The sequence below is a fragment of the Corvus brachyrhynchos genome, unplaced genomic scaffold (assembly GCF_000691975.1).
Source record: "Corvus brachyrhynchos isolate BGI_N302 unplaced genomic scaffold, ASM69197v1 scaffold83, whole genome shotgun sequence".
Taxonomy (NCBI): domain Eukaryota; kingdom Metazoa; phylum Chordata; class Aves; order Passeriformes; family Corvidae; genus Corvus; species Corvus brachyrhynchos.
The window spans coordinates 12715552-12738873 of record NW_008238464.1 but is presented as its reverse complement, the minus strand read 5'-3'; the positions used below and the strand labels follow the sequence as shown (position 1 = coordinate 12738873).

The following is a 23322-nucleotide window of genomic DNA, read 5'->3' as shown; positions in this document are numbered from 1 at the left end:
TGCCGTGCGCTGTGCGCAGGGAGGCCGCGGCTCCGGCCGCCACGGTCACTGCCGGACTGCCAGCTCCTCTTGCTGGGATCATTCCTCACCCTAACTGAGCCTTCCTCCGGCCGGCACAGCGGCACACTCTCCTATGACCACGGAACGTCACACGATAGTGTTTTTTCTCCTGGAGGCTGCAGCCCTGGGACCGCAGGATTGCACTCCACATCAGCAGTAATTACTGACAGCCAGGGCTCCCCATCTAACCAGAAGTGGGCATTAGAGGTCAGTCCTTACAAATGCAGTGTCTCCCACTGTTCATCTGTATCCGCTGACAGGAAATAAATCATGGAATCAATCACAGAATGGTTTGCATTGGAAGAGACCTTAAAGAGACCTTAAAGATCATCTTGTTCCAACCCTTCTGACAAAGGCAGGGAGGGACACCTTCCACTAGACCAGGTTGCTCAGAGTGCCATCCAACCTGGCTTGAATGCTTTCAGGGTATGGGCCATTCACAACTTCTCTGGGCAATCTGCTCCAGTGCCTCACCACCTTCAGAGGAAAGAATTTTTTGCTATCTAATCTAGACCTACCCTCTTTCAATTTGAAGCCATTCCCCCTTGTCCTGTCACTACATGCCCTTGAAAATAGTCTCTCTCCAGCTTCTTGTAGGCTCCCTTCAGGTTCTGGAACACTGCAGTGAGGTCACCCCAAAGCTTTCTCTTCTCCAGGCTGAACATGCCTAATAATCTTAGCATTTTCACATAAGAGAGGTGCTCCATCCCTATGATCATCTTGGTGGCCTCTTTCGGGCTCCAACAGGTTGATGTCCTTCCTGTGCTGGGGATGCCAGAGCTGGATGCAGTACCCAAGGTGGAGTCCCACCCTAAAGAAACTTGGGTTTAGGCAAGAAATCCCAGTTTTTCAAAAGTAAAAGGATGGATAAGTTAGTGGCTCCAGTCAGAACTGAGCTGAATCTACAAAGACAGAAAAAAAACGCCAAAGCAGAAGCATCTGGTTTAACTTACTGTTGCACGTTGTCAGCCCTAATTCTCTGAGTGAAAACTGCTGTAGTGATCATTTATATTAAAGATTCTTTTAAAAAATATATTCCCTTTTCAGTTACTTTAGTTTCTACAGAAAGCTGCAGACCACGTTTCAAGGTACAAACATGAGAATTTGGGAACCAGTCAATGTAGTGACACTAAACAGCAGCTATCAAAATAAAACTCTTCTCCCTCCATTCACCACAATGCAACTTGAAAGCTTTTCAGCAGTCTGCAAACCCTTTGTATTGTTAAAAACTTTGTTTTTAAAATAGTCCAAGTTCACTTTTCCAAAGTTGTAGCAGGAGGTCCAAACTACTGGCAGTCATTTTAAACCTTGTCTACAACCAGAAATTTGGCCAAATCCCAGTGTAATTGGCTATAAGACATGCCAAGGATGCAAGGCTAAGGAAATGCAGAAAGGCTGCAGTCCTGAGATAAAATGGAAACCTGCACAAGCTTAAAGGTCAAATGCACAGTTCATTGGCATTCTGAAACAAGCAGCACTCTCGGGCACTGCACATACTGCAAGGTACAACTCACAAGGTGCCCTTAGATTGTTTCAAAGCCAAATAAACCAAACCATGCTCCTCTTGTTTGTCCTACAGAAACAGACGACCAGTTATAAACACTGTTGCCCCATGCCGGCCATGCAAATCTGCTAGGAGGGGTTCCGTTTTTGGAATGTCCTCAGAAAACCACTCACACATTGTTTGGTTTACTCCATGTAGAGAAAATGTCAAGAATTTGTAGTGACAGCGCAGGTGCCCTTGTTTGTCTGCTTATAAAACCCAAACAGCTTCATAGTTCTCAGCTTTCTCACCTCCCCTCCTTTATAGTAACAGTAGGCTAGACATACCAATACTTCATTTACAAATTTTTTTAGTAAATCTGTATAGTCTGGGGGAACAAAAGTCTTCCCAATCCATGGGTTTTTTTGCAGTTCACCGACCTTGTGTTCAATAAATTAAAATACACTAGAAGAACAACATATAATGTAATTAACTGGGTGCACAAAAAGCTACTGTAAAGAAACTGCTAAATCATTTATTCAATGTATTAAAAACATTTTTTTTGGATTTTGTTAGTCTTCTGAATCCTCGGCAGGAAAAAAAAACACCATGAGGCTGCAGTTACCCACAGCGGCCTCAAATAAAAAGGAATTGACAGTGTAACTGTTTTTCATTCCAGAAGCTGTTATATGTACTTGTCACTGCAGATTTGAAGAACTCACCCAGCTGTGGGAGCTCATGATTAGAACTTGATGGGCCCACATAAAGGTTTCTTGCTCATCTATTTAAGAGCTTACACTTGTTAAGTACTCAAGTATTGCTTCTCACAACACTTGGAATTCTCAAGTAATCTTCCAAATAAATACTGGTCACATCACACAGCATCCAGGACTCATTTACTCCAGCTTAGACATAACTGAGACAAAAGATGAGTGTAATACTGTAAAAAATTACAGTACTTTCCACATTGATAAAGAACTGAATAAGCTTTTCATGTAGAAATTTTTCCTTGAGGCATCTTAGTCTCAGAAGGACTATAGAGATTTGAAAGAAAAAACTGCTCTGCAAAATAAAAAAAAAAGAAAGGGGAAAAAAAAGAAGGAAAAAAAAGAAGAAAAAAAAAAAAGAAAAGAGATAAAAAGAAAACTGCCTGTTCTGAGGAGCCCCTTCTGGATTACACATACAAGTGCATGTAAAAATTTATACCTCTTCCACTGAATTGGAAGCCATGCAACTGTAAATCACTTTGTGATACATGGCATGGTTTGTAAAAAGCATTTTTACTGTCATAAAAACTATTTTCAGATTAAGACAGACATTAGAGTTTCGGCACATTACAGAGCTCCTAATTTGGCCAGGAAATATCAACTGCCTGAACGTGTTGGAAGCCCAAGGCATAAGGTGGTTACAGTTGCACAATCACCCAAGGTAACCTCTCCCTCCTTACCTCCCGGGGCAGCTCAAGTTTCAGGTGAAGTTAATTGTTAGTTCCCGTTCTTTATCTCCACCTGATGACTGCAGCCAAAACAGCATTATAACAAGCAGCAGGACAGTCTGAAACACTTACACATCCATCTACCATTTCTCCATTGGCAAAGGACAGATATTTTCCTGCAACTTCTTGAAGCATGAGCTACTCTCCTCCCATGCCTGTACTAATTCAGGCCAAATATTTCCAACATATTTTGTAGAGACTCTTAATGGAAGCAGAAAGAATCTGCATGGGCAGGTATAATGCTGTCTCTGAGAGCTCCACCTCCCACCTGTGGGTGGGAGCCTGACCCTGAGAAATGCCAGCCGCCACCCTCCATCCCTAGGGGGAAGATGGGGGCTGTAGTGAGGCAAGTGCAAGAAGCTGGATCCTCTGCTGAGGCTGGTTCTATGTCTTGCTTTATCTTCTGACATTTCATTCTGCAAGAAACAGAGCTGTTTCCCGTGATTTGGACACACTGGGAAAAAGTACAAACCCTTATTTTGAGCAGATACATGGCAGCCCTAAAACACTTACAATCACTTAGAGCTAGAAGTTTAAAAATGACCAGAAAACCCTAATTTCTGGGATTCCTGGAGCAGCGCTGATTTTGCTTGGGGAATTAGGTTTTTAGGCTTATTTTACAGAAACTGAATGTGCCAAGATATGCATCCAATTTAACATCAGTAGACTTGAAAGCTGGGTTCAGTCACTTCACAGCAAAATAAAAGCTATTCTCCAAGCAAAATTGAAAACAGGGTAACTTCACAGCAATAACAAAAATCTTCAATAGATCATTTTTCTTCCAGCCCAGCTCACACCACCCCTTCCATATCTCAATCTTTAGTCACCCTAATTATCAGCAAGAGCAAGTTTTACAAGAGAGTAAATATGGCAAGAATAAAATAATAAATGCCCACAGGTTGAAAAATGTGCTTGAATACGTAGAAATCAAATCAGAAACTATCCAAATTTTTCAAGCCCAGATCAGTTACAATGAATGACAAAACATAGGAAAAAATGCTCTAGTTAACACTCATATATAGTTACTCCTGCTGCCAAAGTCTGTTTGTTAAAAAAGCTGCAGGATCTATCAGCATCCCTCTGAAATGATCAAGTAGTTTAATAACTGAATTCATCCATGCATTCTTCCTGCATAAACCAAGGTAGCTATCTACAGACAATCTCACAACAGATCACACAGATACTATGACTACATCACTATTATTAAACTTGGAGCAGTGAATACGGCTCTAACAGTGAGTACTCAGCTGTTTGCTTTTTATGTGCTACATTTAGTCTTCTTCAGTGGGAAACAAAATTGGGTTTCAACACTCCTTCTAGGGTGGTACAGAGCTCCACAGAGGGAAGTCTAAACAACCTCAAGGAATAAAAAAGGTACCTTCATATAGAAAAAAATCACTGAGACACACTGAATACCACATATGAGCTCCAAGTGACTAATTGAAGTTTAATATTTTATAGCTTTACTCAAAGTTCAGTGAAGTCAGCAGAAATGTGTGATGGGTTTTATGTGCCAGTGCTCTGTTATGTATTATTATGCATTATTATAAACCAAGAATAACCTGCAGATGTTGATCCTAACTCTTCTGGGATCCTTCCCACAAATACAGTGGGCAGATCCTACCTGAGAGCCCCGTAGTGTGAGAAGGTCCATTAGCCTCACTAGATTAAGGATTTCTCTAATGGAGCTGGCTGGCCTGTCTGGTCACCACTAAGACGACAGAGACAGAAACACATCCTGAGCCCACGCTGCTCCAGCACCCCACCTTCACAGCATATGTTCTTGAAAAGCAGGAAGCAGTAACTGCCTGGCAATGACAAAAAAAAAACCCCAAACCTAAATTAATCATTTAACACTCCCTCCCCCTTCCCCAAACTGTGTCAGACAAGTGTATTTAAAAGATTAGGTTTTTTTTTCCCCCCCTCACCTTTGCTCAGTACTTCATATTCCTCTCCTTCCCAAGGAGAAATCCTACAACCCTTTCTTTAGATTTATCGTGAAGAACAAACAATTTTGGTCTCACATTCATCAACATACTCATTTCCTCTTGCACTGTTCCGTAGAAATCCCCTTCCACCCTTGTGTAAGCATGTTGACAAACAGCTCACAGCCTAGGAAACTTTTTCCACTGAATTTTCTTTTCACACCACTAAAAGCTCAAGACTTAAAAACTCTTAGGCCTTGACGCTTTGAGTTTGACTCTGCCACTCCATTTGTCTCCATCCCATACTAGGATGAAGAGACCAGCCCAAGATAAATGGTTGCAGACCTCTTAGAAAGTAGCGACTGCAAACCACCCCAGTGCATGGCCCGGCTGGGAGATGAATGGTTTTGGCTCAGCAAGGCAAATTTCTCAGGTCTGCCTGAGAAATGGGAGGCAAATTTGAAAGCAAACAACGAAATACTCTTTTCAAAGTCACCTCCCCTCTTCCACGCCTGCTGACTCCACTTCAACAATCCTATAATGAAATTTTAATCAGATGCATTTGAGACAACAATGCATAGCTTTTTTATCCCCCTCATCCAACAAGTTACAAAACACACAAAAAAGCCAAGAGAAAGGCACCCTGAGCACTGGCTTATCCCAACAATGAAATGATGGGGTGAGGAGCTGCCAGAGCTCATGAGTGTCCTACCTCCTGGCCAGCCCAGCAGGAGCCTCCCCACCCTGGCACAGCCTTAGGGTACCTACCTATGCTCCTCCCTCTGGGACCAGGCAGAGCTCCCAGCTGGGAGACCAGCCTCCTGTCATGGAGCGGGAGCGGTCCAAGGGCGAAGCGATGGGGGCCGAGGTGGCACCGGGCGGTGTTGGTGGCATCCTCCTGGGTTCTGTCCCCGGCAGACACGGGCAATGCTGGCGGAGCAGAGCATCGGACTCCTCAGCCCTCTGCCACCGGCTGTCCTGTGCTAATCTGAGGCTGCCAGCTTAGGGATATAATTAGACTCAGAAAGGAGCCTTGTTAGCACTCCCCGCTAAGAGGCCGGAGCGCCTTAGATTAGTCAGACCTGCGACTCTGCCGCTGAATGCTGCTGCGGAGCTCGGCAGGGAAAAGCTGAGCAAAGCCCAAAAAATGAAACCAGAGGACTGTCCCTGACAGAGGAGGAAGGAAGGGGAGCTTTAATGTTCGTTTGAAGTGGTGCTTGACATGGCGCATGGAAAATGCACTGACGTTATGCTGCTGAAACTGTTTTTGTTGATTTGTTTTATCTGTTCTAGCCTTTTCCAGTCTTCTAAGCAAATACACGGCTGAGAGAATAGAAGGGTCTGGGGCACTGCACTTTAAAGAAGTTCATGTCACCTATGAGATGACAAAGCTAAAAGAAAATCTCTTAAGAGCTCTGATGGACCATCAATGGTAGTGGAGAGTTACAGATGTTTTTCCTACACATGAAAAACCACCAGACAGTCTTCTCAGGGAGCAGCACTTCCCCTGAAAGAGAGGCAGCCTGTTATAGCCCAAGAAATAAACTACCTCAGTATGCAAGCATTGGAAATCATCACCTCCAGAAAAAAGTAGCAGGTACATCCTTCCATTCCCTAGGGAGACTGATGTTACACATTCTGGGGAGTTCTTCCAAAGGACAATTTAGTTTAAAAGTCTTCTGAAAAAATAAGCTTTATTCCATAGCCACAAAATTAATCCCCTTCTGCTAGTCAGATTTGCACATGTAAGCTTGCCATGGTTGCTGACCATCATCATACCTGAGGATATAAAGGATACAGTAACACGCTACGCAGAGTTTCTTTGGGGAAAATGAAGAAGATTAATTATGCTGTACCCTTAAGGATCAGCACAGCAGAACGAAGACAAACTTTCTTCTTACACACTGGCCTATGTGCCACGATCATGTTTGCCTTAGGTTCACTGACCCATCACACTAAACAACAACTATACATTTTTGTTGGTTCTGTTCTGTAACAGAGCAGACTGCACCACAGCATCCTTACCAACCAAGTGACCACCATCCTGCATGTGTAAAATGAACAGCTTTTCACAGGTCAAAGCAGGATGCACTTATAGTTGTAAAGGAAAAGCTGGAAGTTCCATGGATTTACAGAAATCCTCAAACTTCAGGAAGGCAGTTGGCTAAAGAGTAAGAAGAGGTCTTATTTTATGCAAGTATACATATTTAGATTTTAATAAGAAATCCAGTTAAGACAGCATATGACAGAATTACAAATTACACAGATGTCCAATAGCTCAACTGTGTGAACCTGCTGGAAAGTTAGATGGTGTCTGGCTAAAACTTTCTCAGCTAGACTGATATATTCTATTAAAAAACAACTGCACTTCATATAAAGGTGAGAGTATAGATTATTCACAGATGTTAAAGCTAATGTAATGAGGGTTTTTTCTAAGTAGCCTTCAATAAAGGTAAGCTAAACCTAGCATGATGCCTTGCTTATCAATATTAACACCCATGCACGTGTGTGCATGTGCATACGCAGTCCAGAGAAAGGCAGACTTTGATGTAATGGCTCGCTTTTCTAAAAATGTTTCAGCAAGAGTCTAAAAACCATGGAGTTATTGCTGTGTGAATGAGGATGCAAAGTCAACCTAACAAAAATTATTCTTGGTGACTTACCTGGCAAAACACAGAAGTGAAATTCAAGTGGGAAAAAAAGAACTTTTTTCCTGAATTTGCAGCAGCAAGTCCATCCTCACTCTAACAGAAAATAAATTGCATCAAGTAGATACTATAGAATCTGCTATCTAAAAAACGAGGAGAATTACACTGATACAGTGGTAAGAGACAAGGAAAACTAAGTATTTCCTTAATTTTAAAGAAAAGGAAAACCTGAGCCTAAAAAAAAAATCAGTTGACTAATACGATTTTTAATTTGCTTTAAAAAGCCTCTTTTCAGTCTTAATCTGCAATCAGATACTGCTGAGCTGTCCTGCTAGACTGCAGCCAAAACAGCAAACAAGCTCATCTTACCTTCACTACAAAGACTTCTGGGCATGGCAGTACATTTGCTGGAAAACAGCTATAAACAGTCAAATAATTGCTATGAAAGCCTTCCCAGAAGACTAGTGGAAATTTAAAAAATATTCCTGAAAGAATTAGCATTACTAAAGTGCTTATGTGACATATAGAATCCAAAGATGAATGAAGGTGGGAGACCAGACAAATGCCATGCACAAGAGTTCAGCCTACAGAAGAACAGAGACTTTTCAGTCAAGGGCCAAGACCCCTCTCATTCAAGGCCTTATCTCAAGTGTAAACCTGCCGCTCTAAGAGAGTCCAACTAAGTAAACAACCTGGAATCATTACTCCAGTTGCTGTTGGGTTACAGTAGAGAAGGAAAAGGAGCCTACATCCAACATCACACACTTGGTATTAATGCAGACATGCTTATAAAGCTATGACACTGGATGCAATCCCAATAGTATCGGGTCTATGTAGTACCAAACAACTGTTCATTAGCAACTGCTCTTGAAAGAGGAAACTGTATGACCCTAGCTCAAAGGAAACCCCTGCACATCACAATCTGAGCTTCCAGAGAGCTTTACCTCCTTAATGAAAATTAAAACATCGGCTAAAAACTTTGTATTAAAAACCAGAATAGGTGAAGAGTTACCCCCTCACCTTCTCCTTTCCCATCCCCAGAATGAGAAAATACAGATTCAGGGTGAAAAGCTTTCAAGCTTTCACCAGGAACACACATCAGTTTCACTTGAAAAGTTTCCCAAATACTTTTTTTCATTTATTTTAATAGCCAAAGTTATGGGAAGTAACTTGCTCATCACCAAGAGCAGTGCCACAGGAAAAGCAGCATCTGCAATCAAGTTCGTTAATAAAGGTGCCCATCCCTGTCTCTCCACCTGACTCTGGCTGCCAAGGCAGACTTCATTCCCCTCCAAGCCTCCCCCTCCGTCTCTCCACAGGCATAGGGCTTTTCACCAAAAATACACCAAAAAAAGTGGTTGAAAACCTGAATGCTCAATACACCTGTCCCTTTGAAATCTTCCGGGAAGCACACTTGGGATGCTTTTGCCTAGACTGACCTTCCTGCATTATTAAAATATATATTGCCACATTTAATTTAGGAACGCATATCCAACACAGACTGTTGTGTCCTAAGGCAGAAATTTCTAAATAATATACGTATTTTTGAAATCCTTTACTTTGTTTAAATGAAAGTAACAGCCACAAGAGAGCGCTACCAGCAAAGGATTCAGACACAGAGTAATAAAAAGTAAAGGTTGTGGTTAGGCAGTCTTATTTGCACATCTAAATGGAGTCCTAAGACATTTAATTGCTATAGCTGTGATCTTCAGAAACCAGGAGATATTCTGGTTGTCTCCATTTCTGAAGGTGAAATTCCAGATAGAGCACTGAATAATCTCCCTTTGAAACAAAGAGAAACAATCAGCAGGTTTTGGATTTTACGTACCTTTAAAATGACCCACTCCAACTGAGACACTTGAAATTAACAGCTTTTCTGATATCACCTTTTTTTTCCTGAATGCCTGTAGCTGACTGAAACTCAATGCAATGAGTTAAAACAACGAAACCGTGGCTTTGCTGTTGTTTATGATCTCTGTGCACTGAGTATCTGAATACCTTGTACTCCCCTCTTACTTATCTTTTCAAGGAAAGTGCCAACAAATCTTAACAACAAAGTCAGCCTATTTTTCTGGAAGCAGCAAATGGAACTGCAGCACATTTTTCCATGCAAAACAGGAGTTCCTGTTTTTGTAATTTCAGTTTCTGGTATCTTATCATAAAAGGAAACGACTTCCAAAAAGTACCCCTAAAAAAGAAGTGACCTAGAACTTAAAAACAATAAAATAAAAACATAAACACATGCTTAACTTACAGACCTCTAGGGGAGAGAAAGGCTCTAAAAGAGAAAAGTAATAAAAGCAATCTATTAATATTCTTAGAATATTAATATTCTTAGAATGGCAAATTGAACCAGTATTTTGACAGACAAGTTATTGACAGAATTCTATTATATGGGTATCTGTACAAATACCTAAAATTTCAGCAAAGCAGCATATTCTACCTTAAATGCCCATTTTCACATGCCAAAATTCACACAAAGGACTACACAGTCACCTTTTGCCTTGCTGTCAACCATGGCAAGACCTATAAGGCCTGTAGCATTGCTCTTTGTTTTCTCCTCCCATGTATCATGTAACCAGTCAGTCTGACCTCCCGTTTTCCAGTCATCCTGCACCTGAAAAATGGAGCAAACAGCACCACCACACTACAGCCAACAGTGCCTTTTTTTAAAGAAGCCATGCTGGAAGGAGTACTGTCTTGTCACAGCACAGCAGCTCCTTTCCTACCCCATGCTCTAATGCATTGCATTTTACATAAAAAGAAATTAAAGAGACCTGCAAAATACTCTGCTTCTGTCTGTGAAAATAAATAAATACAAATAAATTACCAACCCTAGCACCCTTAAAGACTTCAGTCATTGAAGAAATCAGGATTTCACCATCCAGTTCGCTCTGGTTTTCCTTGTTCCTCAGCCCAACTGTACAGGCTTGAGCAGGATGGAACAGCAATTTCATTTATAAGTAAGATATGCACTGTCAACAAAGAGGTATTAATTTGTATGAGGTATAACATCATAAATCTTCCTGCCTTCTGAATTCACAATAGACTACCATGATAAAGCTCTCATATTCTGGAACTGTTTTTTCTTGGTCTGCCTTGGGGAACTAGACAGACACATCTGGATGTCTGAGATAAAAGTGTTGCTCTTGGGATTTATGGTATATTATACAAGCTACATAAATACTTTTCCCCCATCCTTATTTTTAGCACATTCCGCTACCTTTTGATGGCTAGATAGCATTAAACTCCTGATGTCATCCTCTTACCTCGGTATTTACCATAATTTATCAGAATTCCTCAGAAGGATAATAAAACATTTTTTAATGAGTATTTATCATTATGAAATATCTAAAATGCTTCACACATTGAATAAATTGGTTCTGGCAGAGTTTATTTTCAAATATCTTGGAGACTATCATGCCATGTAAAGTGCTAAAGAAATTAACCTTTAAGGTAAATACAAAAGAAGTGTTAATTCACCAGTAACACTGAAGAAAAACACAGCCTCTGACAGAGCTAATGCTAACAGCAGCAGCAGACAAAATACAGGGGGGATTTTAGGCCATCTTACCATGGCTAAAGTGAAGGAGCAGGAAGCAGAGCAGCCTTCAGACACATTCCCCCCTGCCATCTTTGCCCAGGATGGGCACAGTGAACGCCAGAGCAGCACACGGCTGCCTGCGCCAGCCCAACACGCTGCCTTCAGCAAGAAGGAACTTGCCACATCCTTGGGGCACACAGCCACAGAAACCCTGGTGCTGCTTATGGCCAGAAAGAATGGGTGTGTTTTGCCTCCCAGCCACTCACAATAAGCTTACCCTTCGACAGCCATCCCAAATGAGTTGAGCTTCCTCAGAAACCACAGTCCAAATACTGGTCTTTCTGCACAGGTGTGGTGTTTTCCCACACCGATTTCAGCTGTAATTTACCTAACCACATTCAAGGTGACCCAAAAACAGGAGTGGGGAAAGGGAATTCCTCTTGTCCCAGGGCATTTCAGGAGAGATCCCAGCCCTACTTCATCTTGTTCTTGGTTAAAACACTATAGCCACATGATGCAAATTACTGAGCGTCCATGAAGAACTGTGCCACAAGCTGGTATGGTTCAGGTTTTATCTGAGAAAGCTATTTTGCTCTAACACGACCCATGCCAGGCTAGTTACCATGCCCCACAGTGCTCTCTTCCCCATCAGATGCCACTCTCAGTTCAGCAGCCCACCTGCTGGCAAAGGCTGCTCCCTGAGCCAGATCAAAGAACTGACTCTGATTTTGATTGCAACCCAGCAGATATTTCCCCAAACTTCGGCTTTTGTCATTCTGTCCTTCCTCTGCACTCAGCATGAAGCTGGACTAAAAGCACAAGGGCTGTATAACTCAGCAGTGTGGTAGCTGTGACTCTATGTCCGACTTTGTTTTGCCAGGTGATCCAGTATTATGCAGATTCAGTAGCAATGACCATAAAATACCCCGGGTTTTTTGTGCAAGAGATAAGATGCAAATTTCTTCAGTTATTCAGTAACTAAATCGGCAACACACTTGCATTCATGCCCTTCCTTGAAGTCGTCACACTTCTGAAGTTACGGGTTGGATTCAGAAATTATTTTAAAACTTCTTTATAATCTTTTCAAATTGGAAGGTGTTACATGTAGTTACTTGAGCAAGTAGAGCATAAAATCTCTACACTCAATATGGTAGTTACTTGATCCTGAAATGTTTAAGAAGTGCCAAGTTCTCAAACCTGTCAATCATTTAATTTTCAGGATGTGAAATATGTAACCTACAATAAAATTTCCACATGGAGAAAATTGCAACACACTGAAACAGGAGTTTTAGTCCTTCTCTCCTAAAATTGGACATGGGCATTTCAGTGTTCTTGACTAGTGTTTAAAAACCCAACACTCTTAAGTGCTTAAAAGCAATCCCAAACAATTATGTCAAAACACATACAACATACACAGAACCATGACTTCAATATGCAAAGATCATCTCTGATATAAAAAGATTATTTATTTTGTCTTTAATGGATGGGTTTATAATTCTGTTTCAGTCAGGAGTCTGCAGGTATCTACGGTATTATCAAACACACAAAAAATGGTCTGTGTGTGCATACAAAACTATTATGTGAAATGAGTAAAGTCTTCAGCCCCCCAAATTTTAGAAGGCTCACTTGTTTTCCTCTCTCACCCAAGGGGCTACATATTAGTTTCCAACACCTACACTGAAATTCATAAGTGGAAAGCAGTTTTCAGGATAACTCCAGAATGACCTCGTAAAAAGCTATGGTTAGATCCTGTAAGCACTTGTATACTTTTTTATTTTCAGTCATGTGAGTGCTCTTACTAAATTGGACGAGACTACTCACGCTCAAAATTAACTATTTGGACAAGTGCATGCATGATTGCAGGAAAAAAACCACAACTAAAAGCCAGTCATGATTCACAGGTTGTTACTGTTTCATGGATATCCCATTCCACAAAAAAAGCCATGTTGCCCAATTTTGGTAATTACTTAAAAAACTGAATAGCACTGCCACAAGTAACCTTTTGAATAAGCATATTCAAATTATAGAATATTCCTTTTACCTACACAGAAATGTCTATGGCCTTCCTAGTAGCCCAAATATTGCCCTAACAGAGTTGACTTGGTAAAATATTGTGACATCTGTTGCAATTTTGGCTTTCTGTTATTTAAGCTTTACAGGGCAGATTTTTTAGATTTGCAAAGAAATAAATTATGAAAGTTGTCACAAATGAAAACATATCATTCATGACATCTGTATTTGAGAGAAGCCTGACAGCTGTATAAGACGAACATCCAAAATCACGACTACAATTTGTTCTTTGAAACCAGGGACAATACACCGCCAACTGGAGGAACTAAAGCTTATGATCACCTCAAGCACCCATCAGTGTGTCACTAACAGCATGTTACATACAGATCATGTTAATGCAACCAAGAAACGGGTGAGGTGGGCAGAAAATTAAGACATGAAAGTGCTTTTTAGATGTACACCCCACTGAAAAAGCAGTTGGCATGGGAAACATCCGAACACCTGGGGGGTATTGCTAGGGTTACAGCAAAGGGAATGTGGATTCACACCATTAATGTGTTGGGTTAAGTGACTGTGATGCAACCAGGGAAAATGGTCCTCATCAGGGCTCTTCTAAGGTATAATTTGCTGAAAAGATGGAAGTGTGTGCTTGATAGGGACCGAGGCTGGAGAGCTGGCCAGAATAACGACACGTACACCGATACGATCTGAGCATCATTCTCCCTTTATTGTTCAACTATGCAAGCTTGTATCTACTTTTGCAAAGATTCACGCCCAGTCCCTCTAGACAGCCCCTAATCAGCAGGGGAGCCGACCAGTGTAAAACTTTGCCAAGGACTTTCAGGGCTGCCTGCAGCCAGGTGCTTTCCAGGCCTGCCTGCAGACAGGGGCCTGTTCAGGGGCTTTTCCTCAGCAACCCTGGGTTGTCCAATCTTTCCAGGGGTATCATATGCCCTTGTTCCATAAGGAATCCCTCTACATGTGCTCCTCCTTTTGTCATGTCCATTCCCCTTCCATCAGTAGTGCAGGATCACACAGCTGAAGGATGAGGAGCACAGTGGAGGCCCAGCCAGCCTTGGGTTTGCCCATGGAGAAGGTGGACAGGAAACTGGAACAGGAGGTGACCTCCACATGGGCTGGCCTACTTTTTGTGTCCCCACTGAGCATGTGTGTACAGAGTGGTTTATCTGGCAGATGCTCCATTAAACATTCTTCATAGAAAGATCCTGCTAGGCATTCCTTAAAGCACAAGACATCCAACCCAACATTCTCCTGAGCTGGGCCTGTAGGTGCTGTGCAGTTCACATGATGTGCCATATTTGTGCTTATTTGGTTCCTACCACCCCACTGTGAGCCATAGTAGCTCACTGGCAGCAGCAAAGGAGAAAAAGAGGCGCCCTAGCCTGGTCATGCCCTGTCGCATATCCTGAAACACGTGACTTGTTCCCCTCTCCATCACCAGACCTGGCTGGGAGCAGTGTATGTGTGCATCCCTGGCACACATTTACACCTGGCCATCCTGCTTAGAGCAAGAAAGGGGACCCACAGCAATATATTAACCTACTTCTCAAATGAATTTGCAAAGTGGGAGTTGAAAAGAGCCCAGCCCTTCCACCAACTGCAGTCACACAGAAATTTTCATGCCTTGAACCTGAAAGCTGTGTGCATCTGTTAGAAATACCCACTCCCAAAGATCTGCACCAGCATATCCTGTTCCATAGCTGTCAGTTCCAAGAAACACAGGTAGCAAGGGGCTATCACACCTGCCTACTTCTTACAGCAATGGTACATGTATGCAGATACAGCCACAGAAAACCCTACTACAGTTTCCTACATATTTCCAAATTCTGGTTGAAAATACAGGAATTTTTTAAAAAAAATTGAAAAAAAAAATCCATTCTTGGTCAGTTAAGGCCAAGGTCAATCATCAAAAAGGAGGAATTATGGCTACAGGGTAGCAAGAGAGAAACCACTGTTACTTGTTTTGCCATAACAAACCCTGGTTCCAGAAGCAATGAAATCTAATTGAAAGACAAAATAGATTTCACTTGTACTCAACAGTGGTTCTTCACAAGTGCATTTGGTTTATTGAGCAATGCTTAACCATAACCATGGGCAAAATACAATATGATTAAAAGTAGAAAAATACATGTAATTTTTCAGATTGTTTCCCATACCATTTTGGTATTTATGAAAGTAGAGCTATCAAGGCTAAACACAGGTAAGAGACAGAATTCACAGCCCCCATCTGTATCTTCTAATTGTACAGAAAAAAAAAATCCCTCAATTTTCCAAGTCATCTCACAAACTGATATTGCCAAGTTTCACAGAGTATTTCTGCAGCCACAAGGAGCCATGAAGTACACAGTTAGCTGCTACACAGATCATAAATAGGTAAGACTAGATCTCCTTGCTAAGTTACACAAAACTCACTACAGAAAGATCATTGGTAGTGTTCAGCAAGTTTCTGCTCAGAATGTGACAAATTTCAGTGATCTCCCATCTGAACATTGTAAATGACTGTCAAGATTTTTATTCACAGATTTCTGCTCAGGTCTCAGGTGTCTGAAACCATACTGTACAATCTTGGACCCCTCAAGACATTCATTAAAAATTCCTTCTTCTGTGCTTTAATTAGGAGTTGGCTGTCTTCATGAAGTGCCATGCAAACCAAGATAACCCTAACTTTCCATGTCCAGGTGTTTATAGCACAAGTATCATGGAAATCACTCCCCTGGTTAGGATTTTGCACAGTAATGCCAGTATTCATAATACGCTTCTAATAACAAGTGTGTTTGCTCCCACTCTCTTTCCTTTAACAATGGACTTCTTCAGCATTGCAAAAAGAGCTTGCACTTTGGCAACATGAAGGCACAACACCAAAATGCTGTAGAACAGAAAAAAATCCAACAAGCCCTCATGTGTACACAATGTGGCTAAACTCCAGAACTTTAAAGCTTGTTCTGAGTCGCTGGCAGTACCTGAAGAGTTGGCCAATAAACAAAGTCCAGCTTCTCATCACTGGCAGACCCTGTGGAAAAGAGGCTGCTCCTTCCCTCACCTGCCCATTTTGACTGCCCCTAACAGACAACTCAAGCAGCCAAGAGGACAACACATTTAACTTCTTAGGGTGACTCCCAGAGGTTAAAATCTCACCCTACCTTTAATAAATCACACATGAAAGCCTCACCAATGTGCCAGTTTTTAACAGTTTAATGTGTCTCATGAATGCATAGTGAAAAATTACTCTTACTATGGATTTGTGATATATGCTTATGTCTAGTATATGCAAAGGAATGAAGATGGTATGTAGTAAGTATAAAGGAATTTAAGTTAGAAGTATATGCAAAATAATTAAATTACACAGAATATGGCAATCACCTCAACATCAACACTCAGACCAATTTCATTTGTATACAGATATGCAGTTTCCAAACAAAAGAAATTCACACGTAATTCCTGTAAGAAATGTCCTAAGCACAGTTTGCTTTCCATTTTCCTAAGACAGGAATCTACACAAGAAATTACCCAGTACTACACTGAAGAACTAGCACGCAATTAAGGTGTATTGTTTCTACAAATCCACTTGAGAAAATAACATTAAGCCTCCTGAGTCCTATTTTAATCCAGGACCAAAAGTACACTGTGCTTGTTCAACCGTCAATATATGTAAACTACTTAAACATCATGTTTGTTGTTGAGCCAGTTGCATAGCCCTGATTTGGTTTAGACCACAACTATGCAGTGTTTCCAGAAAACACAGCAAAGTATGTATGCTGATAGCCAACACATTTATGCCGAGTATTGGTACTGTAGACACTTTTATTTAGAAACCAATGTTATCTTCCCCGAGTCAAGCATCATATTCTTTAAAAATAGCAGGTAAATATAATTTTGTGGAAGCCAGCTACCACTGGAGAACAACATGAGCACCTTAAGAAACCTTTGTCCCAGACACAAAATAATTGTTGTGAATGAAACACATTACTCTCACTAAAACATTTTCTCTTGGTCTTCGCTGTAGGTACATTAGACTTCTAAACAGACAATAGCATGTCCTACTGTTTCCTACGTATATTTAGATCAATATAGGATCAGGCTGTGGCTCTATTGCTTTGAGAAGAAATTTCACATGGACGCACTTCTCAGCAGTGACAAACTCCGATTTTTCTTGATTAATTATACTGACATTAATTGCAAGGAAGTTCTCTACTTTCCAGAATTTTGTTAAGAAGTAATTTTTACATAACATAATAGATTTTTAAAAGTTAGATTTTCACTTCTGGATCAGTCTACAAATAGATAGTAAAAATGACCCCAGGGAAAAATGTTTTCCACACAAAATGTAGATCTTGGCTATCCACATTAACTCTCACAGATAACAAGAACAATATGATTAAAACAAAGATTTTCTTAAGCTTAAGGATTGAGTTGAACTTCAAACTGTCTATTTTGTGCTTCAGATTATTGCACTGATGCCCACAGGGAATAAAATGTTAAATCAATGCTACAGACAGACATCACAGTGGTAGACAAAGGACACAGGGCAAGCAGACAAGAAGATGCTATGATGACGTGCAGATCAATACATCATCTTATACGTAATTCAATGAAAGGGAATTTTGTGGGACTATCCCCACAGTCTCCTCTGGGAACAGTAAGTGTGGGTCTGAAGATTGAAATAGTCTAAAAATGCTAAAACTGCCATTTCAAGATTGCTGTAATTGATTGAAGTGCAGATGACCTCTGAGAAGTGGTGGTCTTACCCAGCTGAACCCCTACTTACTCAAGTAATTTTGTAGTCAGATCAGTTCCCTGATCCAATTCAATCCAGACCTGCAGGATCACTCACACAAAGACTAAACAACTGGTTTGCTTAAAAACACAGCTGTTTAAAGCACTCATAAAAATTCAGCTTAAGATTTAGGGCAAACAAAACAAAATACTGTTGTTCAAACCATAACTTCTGAAAGAAAGCATGCAACAAGGCTTTTACAAGAACCTGCATCATTTGAACTTTCAACAGGAAAAGAAAAGCTATTTCAGCACAGCAACAGCAGTGCATGAGAACAAGCTGGCCGAGAATAAAATGAGACTGGAAGTTAAAAGGTTTCTGACTGTCAAAGGACTGATGTCCTAAGGCAACTTTCCAAGGAAAGAGCAAAGTTGAAAAACCACAGACAAAAGCCCCAGCTAGTTTCATTCAGTAAGTTTTATGAAATTTTATCTAATATTATGCAGACTTGTCAATGACCCAAAGGGCTAGTGCCTCTTTTGGGAGCTATGGAAGTTCTTAATCAATTTCAGACAAAAATGTTTTCTCTAACAACAGCCACTGTTTCAGCCTCTTGGCCAGAACAGCTAGCTTGTTTTCGCCTGTTGCACATAAGCTAGGGAAGGAAAAAGGGGAGGGATGATAAAGGACTGATGAAAATCCATCAGTTTTGCACCAGAGTGCTCAAGGGCACACATAGCAATGGGGCTTTGCTGCCTGCAGAGAATGGCCACAAATCCCCAGCAGCAAATCAACACTTGACTAGCTGTGGGAAAGTTCTCCAAAATCACACACATGAAGTGAATCATAGAATCATCAAGGTTGGAAGAGACCTTTAAAAAATCCAGTTCAACTGTCCACCCAGCACTACCATGGGAACCCTTAAACCACAAAACCCAACATCAGCTCCAGGCATCTTGAACACCTATAGGGGTGGTGACTCCACCACCTCCCTGGGCAACCTATTCCAATGCCTGGCCACCCTAACAGTAAAAAATTATTTTCTAGTATCTAATCTGAATCTCCCAGTTTAAGGCCATTTCCTCTTGTCTTCTAAGTGCTGCCAGAGTAGAAGAGAATGGCCCTTACCTCACTGCAACCTCCTTTCAGATACTTGCAGAGAGCGATGAGGTATGAGTAACAAGAACGACACAGCTGTGTCTCTCATGAGAGTATTTCTGCAGCAAGCCTTCTGCCATTTCCAAAGATAGATCAGAATTCACAGATTCTGAGCAAATTACTGTCATAAAATTGAAAAGCACCAAGAAAGAGGGAATCTTTCTACTTGCTCTGAAGCATTTCCTGGTAATTAAGACTTGCTGTCTTGGCAGATTCTTCAGTGTCTATAAAACTTCTCAACCCTGAAGTTCCCCCTTTCTCTGACTGGAACAGCTGATGTAACTTCTGCTAACAGAAGTGCTTTTACTGAAATAGCCAGCGCAAGTTCGAACTGCTGAACATCAACATGATTTATGGTAGTTGTGAATGTATTTTATTTTGCATTTATTAGTTTCAATGCTGCAAAAATTTGGTAAGAGCTTCCAGAAGTAGCTATTGTTGAGGATATAAACTATCAGCTGTGAAAGAGCTCCAGGTTCCTGTAGTTCCTTCTATCAAAAATACCTTCTAAAACAGAAGGTGAAAAGCACGTTTTTGTACACCTCTCTTACCTATCTTTGTCTAGCACTGTGATGTCCTACCTGTCAGTGCTATTTCACAAAAGACTGTCCTCATTTAAGACAGCCTCAAACAGTCACAATATTTACAGATCATCATACCTGTCAAGCTCAAATTCTTGGCATTTCTTATATGGCATCAAAATTCTTTTTTGATTCTAAGAAATTCTCATGTGAAAGACTGGCTGGTATAATTTGGTAAGAGTAATTATTTTGAAAGTTCTGATACACCAGAGTAGGAAATTACCACAAAAGATCATGTTGTTCAGATTTCTTGATTGGAATTTTTTTCAGAAATTACAAGATTTAACCTACTTTAACAACAGTTCACTTCTGTCAAAAATACTTCATGAAAATTATTTTTAACTCAAGTTAGCAAAAATAGCGTGAACTTAAAAGTCGCAAGTCGAAATGACAAAATAAGAAGTTTTCATACCATGAACGTGTTCTGATAAACTGCTTCACTTTTCCCCTCCACTAATAACTGAAAGGACTCTTCACGCAAACCACTTATGAAATGCTTGAGACAAATACTTTCAGAGTGGGAAAATGCTTTTCCAAAAGCCTCTCATGTAGCTTGCTCCTGACACCACAAGTGGCCCGCACAGCATATGCGCTAAAAGAGCGCTGGCCGTGTCCACACACCAAAGGCAGGGAAGCAGGGCTGACAGCCTGCTTTGGGCACTGCACTTCAGGAAGACAGAGACAGTGTCCTGACTCATCACATCACAACAGCATTCACAGAATATATTGCCTCGCGTCCTGCTCCGATCAATAGGCTGCCTCTCTCCATCTTCTTCCATAAAGGGTCTGTGTTCAAGGAGGAGGTTAACACCACATAATATGCACATTAATAACACTGAATCAAAGTCATTAACTTGCCAAATCTTGGCAAATTTAGTTGCCCACTAGCTTATAGGCTGAAACACATTTGGTTTTCCAGCTAAAGACAAGCTTACCTTTTTACTACAAGCTTTAGCGTCTTGTGTGAACCTTTCACCAGACAGATTGCTTCTTGTCGGAAGCCAGACAGGCCCACATCATTGATGCCAACAATTTCATCCCCAGCCAGTAACTTGTCCACAGCTGCAGCTTTGCTCCCATCTTCTATCTGGGAAAAAAAAAAATAAAACCATGTAACAAATGGTAGAATTATATAGGTTGCACAGTGACACCTTTAAAATAAGCTAATGAGCTTTTAATACTGGCTTCAACAAAAATTAATACAGTAATTAAGAGCTTAACATAATTAAGAAGGCACAGTAAAAATCACTATAAAGAAATAGTAATTATACAGAGACAATTAGAATGGGAAATAAATAAAAGAGAGGAGACTTCCTGAGAAAGCTAGAAAGCTTGAGGGAAATTTGGGAATATAAGGAAAACTTCTTTGCTGTGCATGCACTGGAACAGACTGCCCAGAGAGGTTGTGGAGTCTCCCTTCACTGGAGATATTCAAGAACTGTCTGGATGCAAATCTGTGCTCTGGGATCACCCTGCTTGAGCAGGGAGGCTGGACCAGATGATCCACTGTGGATCCCTTCCAACTTGTCCCATTCAGTGATTCTGTGAAAAGCATCTGTCATCTTGACCTCAGTTCAATACTGAATGTGTAATCATACTTGCAAATAGAGTTTCGGGCCGGCATCTTAAAATATGGTTCCCTAGAGAAGGTAACCAGTAATATTAACCATTTTGTCAATAACATTAACACACAGCCAGCTCAAAAAAATCTGGCACGGCAATGAAATCCCAAAATATTGCTTAACAAGCTGGTCTAGAAAACAGGTATTTTCATCAGAAACATAACATTTAGGAGAATTTACCATCCATACAGCTAATTAACAGCTCTGTCTTAAAAACACAGTGATACTAAGAGAAATTCACTGGAAGATTATTTTGCTGCCACAGGCATCTCTTGAATGCATTTGAATGCATTAAATTTTTATACAGTTGCTCATAACATGTGACAAAAACACAAGATAAAGAGTCAGGCTTTTGCAATTCCCACCCTAAGTCAAAAAACCCCACATCACAAGTTACCCATTTTCAAAATTTAAAACAAATCTCAAAAGCTTGATCAGACAGATTAACAAGTATCAACAGTTTGAACTGATTTCAAACGATGATTACAAGGATGTTATGAGGTTATGCAAGGAGAAAATTAGAAGGCCCATAGCCCAGATAGAACTTAATCTGGCTACTGCTATAAAAGACAATAAAAATATTTTCATAAATACATTAGCAAGCAAAGGAGGGCTATGGAAAATCTTTATCCTTCATTGGATGTGTGGGGACCAAGATGGGGCACACGGTTTAGTGGTGGACTGGGCAGCGCTAGGTTAACAACCAGATTCTGTGATCCTAAAGCTGTTTTCCAAACTAAACAAGTCTATGATTCTAAGTACAGTTGTAGGTATTGAACACTTTGCAATTCAATCTCTTGGCTTTCTAGCTTCTTCCTATCCCCTTTGCTGTCAACACAGCCTCTGGCTTCTCAGTTGCTTGGCTTAATGACCTATGTATTTAACTTTATTCCTCCTCTACTTGCTCATAATCCATATCCCACATCTTCCTGTATATTTGACACTTTGTCTTCAAAGCAAAGACTTTCATTTATGTCTTCATTATATTTTACATTGACTACAGTATCTGAGTCCCACAATATTAAATGCCAGCAAATTTACAAAGAGTAATTCCTTGTAATCACCCTAACTGCAGAAAGCTTCATAAAGAACTGCCATCTTCTGAGGCACCAAAGTCAATCAGCAATGAGATAAATCCAGAGGAAAGTAACCTCACGAATTTTGAAGCTCACAGTACAGGTTTTAGAAAGAGTCCGGCAACAAAAATATAAATTAAATAACCTAATAAAAAAAGCAATATCTCTTGATGAAAGTACTTTAGGATGATCTCATAGAGCACTCAATCTCATTGCAGGCATATAAAAGCTCTCTTTATGCAAGTTCATGATAGATGTTCTTAAAAATTTTCAGGCCTGTAAACCTAAGCCAAAAAGAATACTATGAAAAATGCTTAATCTTATATACCATTCTAAAACACTTACTAATAGTAATCAAGAAACTTTATTTCCATAACTTCTTATCTTAAAAAAAACCCAGATAATTAAAGACAGAGCAAGTTTCTACATCCCCATATATCTAGTTTTCAAGTTATGACCTGTCTTCTGACCTGCTCACATATCCTCTGAACATCAAGAATTTACCAGAACACTAAAATATCACTGCAAATCTTAATTTATGTTGGAAACAAGGGAGTAGCAGTGGAAATTGCTTATATGTAAGTAAAGATTTCAGTTCAGAGGTGTCAAGTATAGAGCATCTGCCATATAAGGGACACTGAAATCAGGCTGAGCAGAACAAGAGAACAGGCAGCCTGGGACCTGTATCTGAAGCCAAACAGGTTAGAAAAGTGGCACAAAAAACATTAAGGAAAAAGAGGGTTAAATCACTAGAATTGTAGGGGGAAGGTCAAGGCGGGGGGAGGCGGGGATGGGACAGGACACGCATGGCAGGAGGCAGAGAGGGAAAGTATCTTGGAGGACACACTTTAAATTCCAAATGTAGATGTCAACCATTTGCAGCCCTTATGCCCCAAGCAAGGCACCCAAACATAATGACAAGGCTAAGACACCCCTGGGCCCCAAAACACCTTAACAGGATCTTTTTTTCGTCTGTATTAAAAAA

General features: G+C 40.6%; 1 protein-coding gene across 4 annotated transcripts in view; it reads right to left on the bottom strand.

The window, feature by feature from the left end:
- SHROOM2 (shroom family member 2) overlaps positions 1 to 23322 on the bottom strand; it is an 80499-nt gene that overhangs the window by 49572 nt on the left and 7605 nt on the right. For 3 of the 4 annotated variants that reach the window (XM_017737039.1, XM_017737040.1, XM_017737041.1), the window contains exon 2: positions 20575 to 20726. In XM_017737039.1, the coding sequence (XP_017592528.1) occupies positions 20575 to 20726 (152 nt within the window). Of the gene's footprint in view, positions 1 to 5731; positions 5900 to 20574; positions 20727 to 23322 lie in introns of those variants that run through there. The other variant, XM_017737042.1, reaches the window with a different exon arrangement.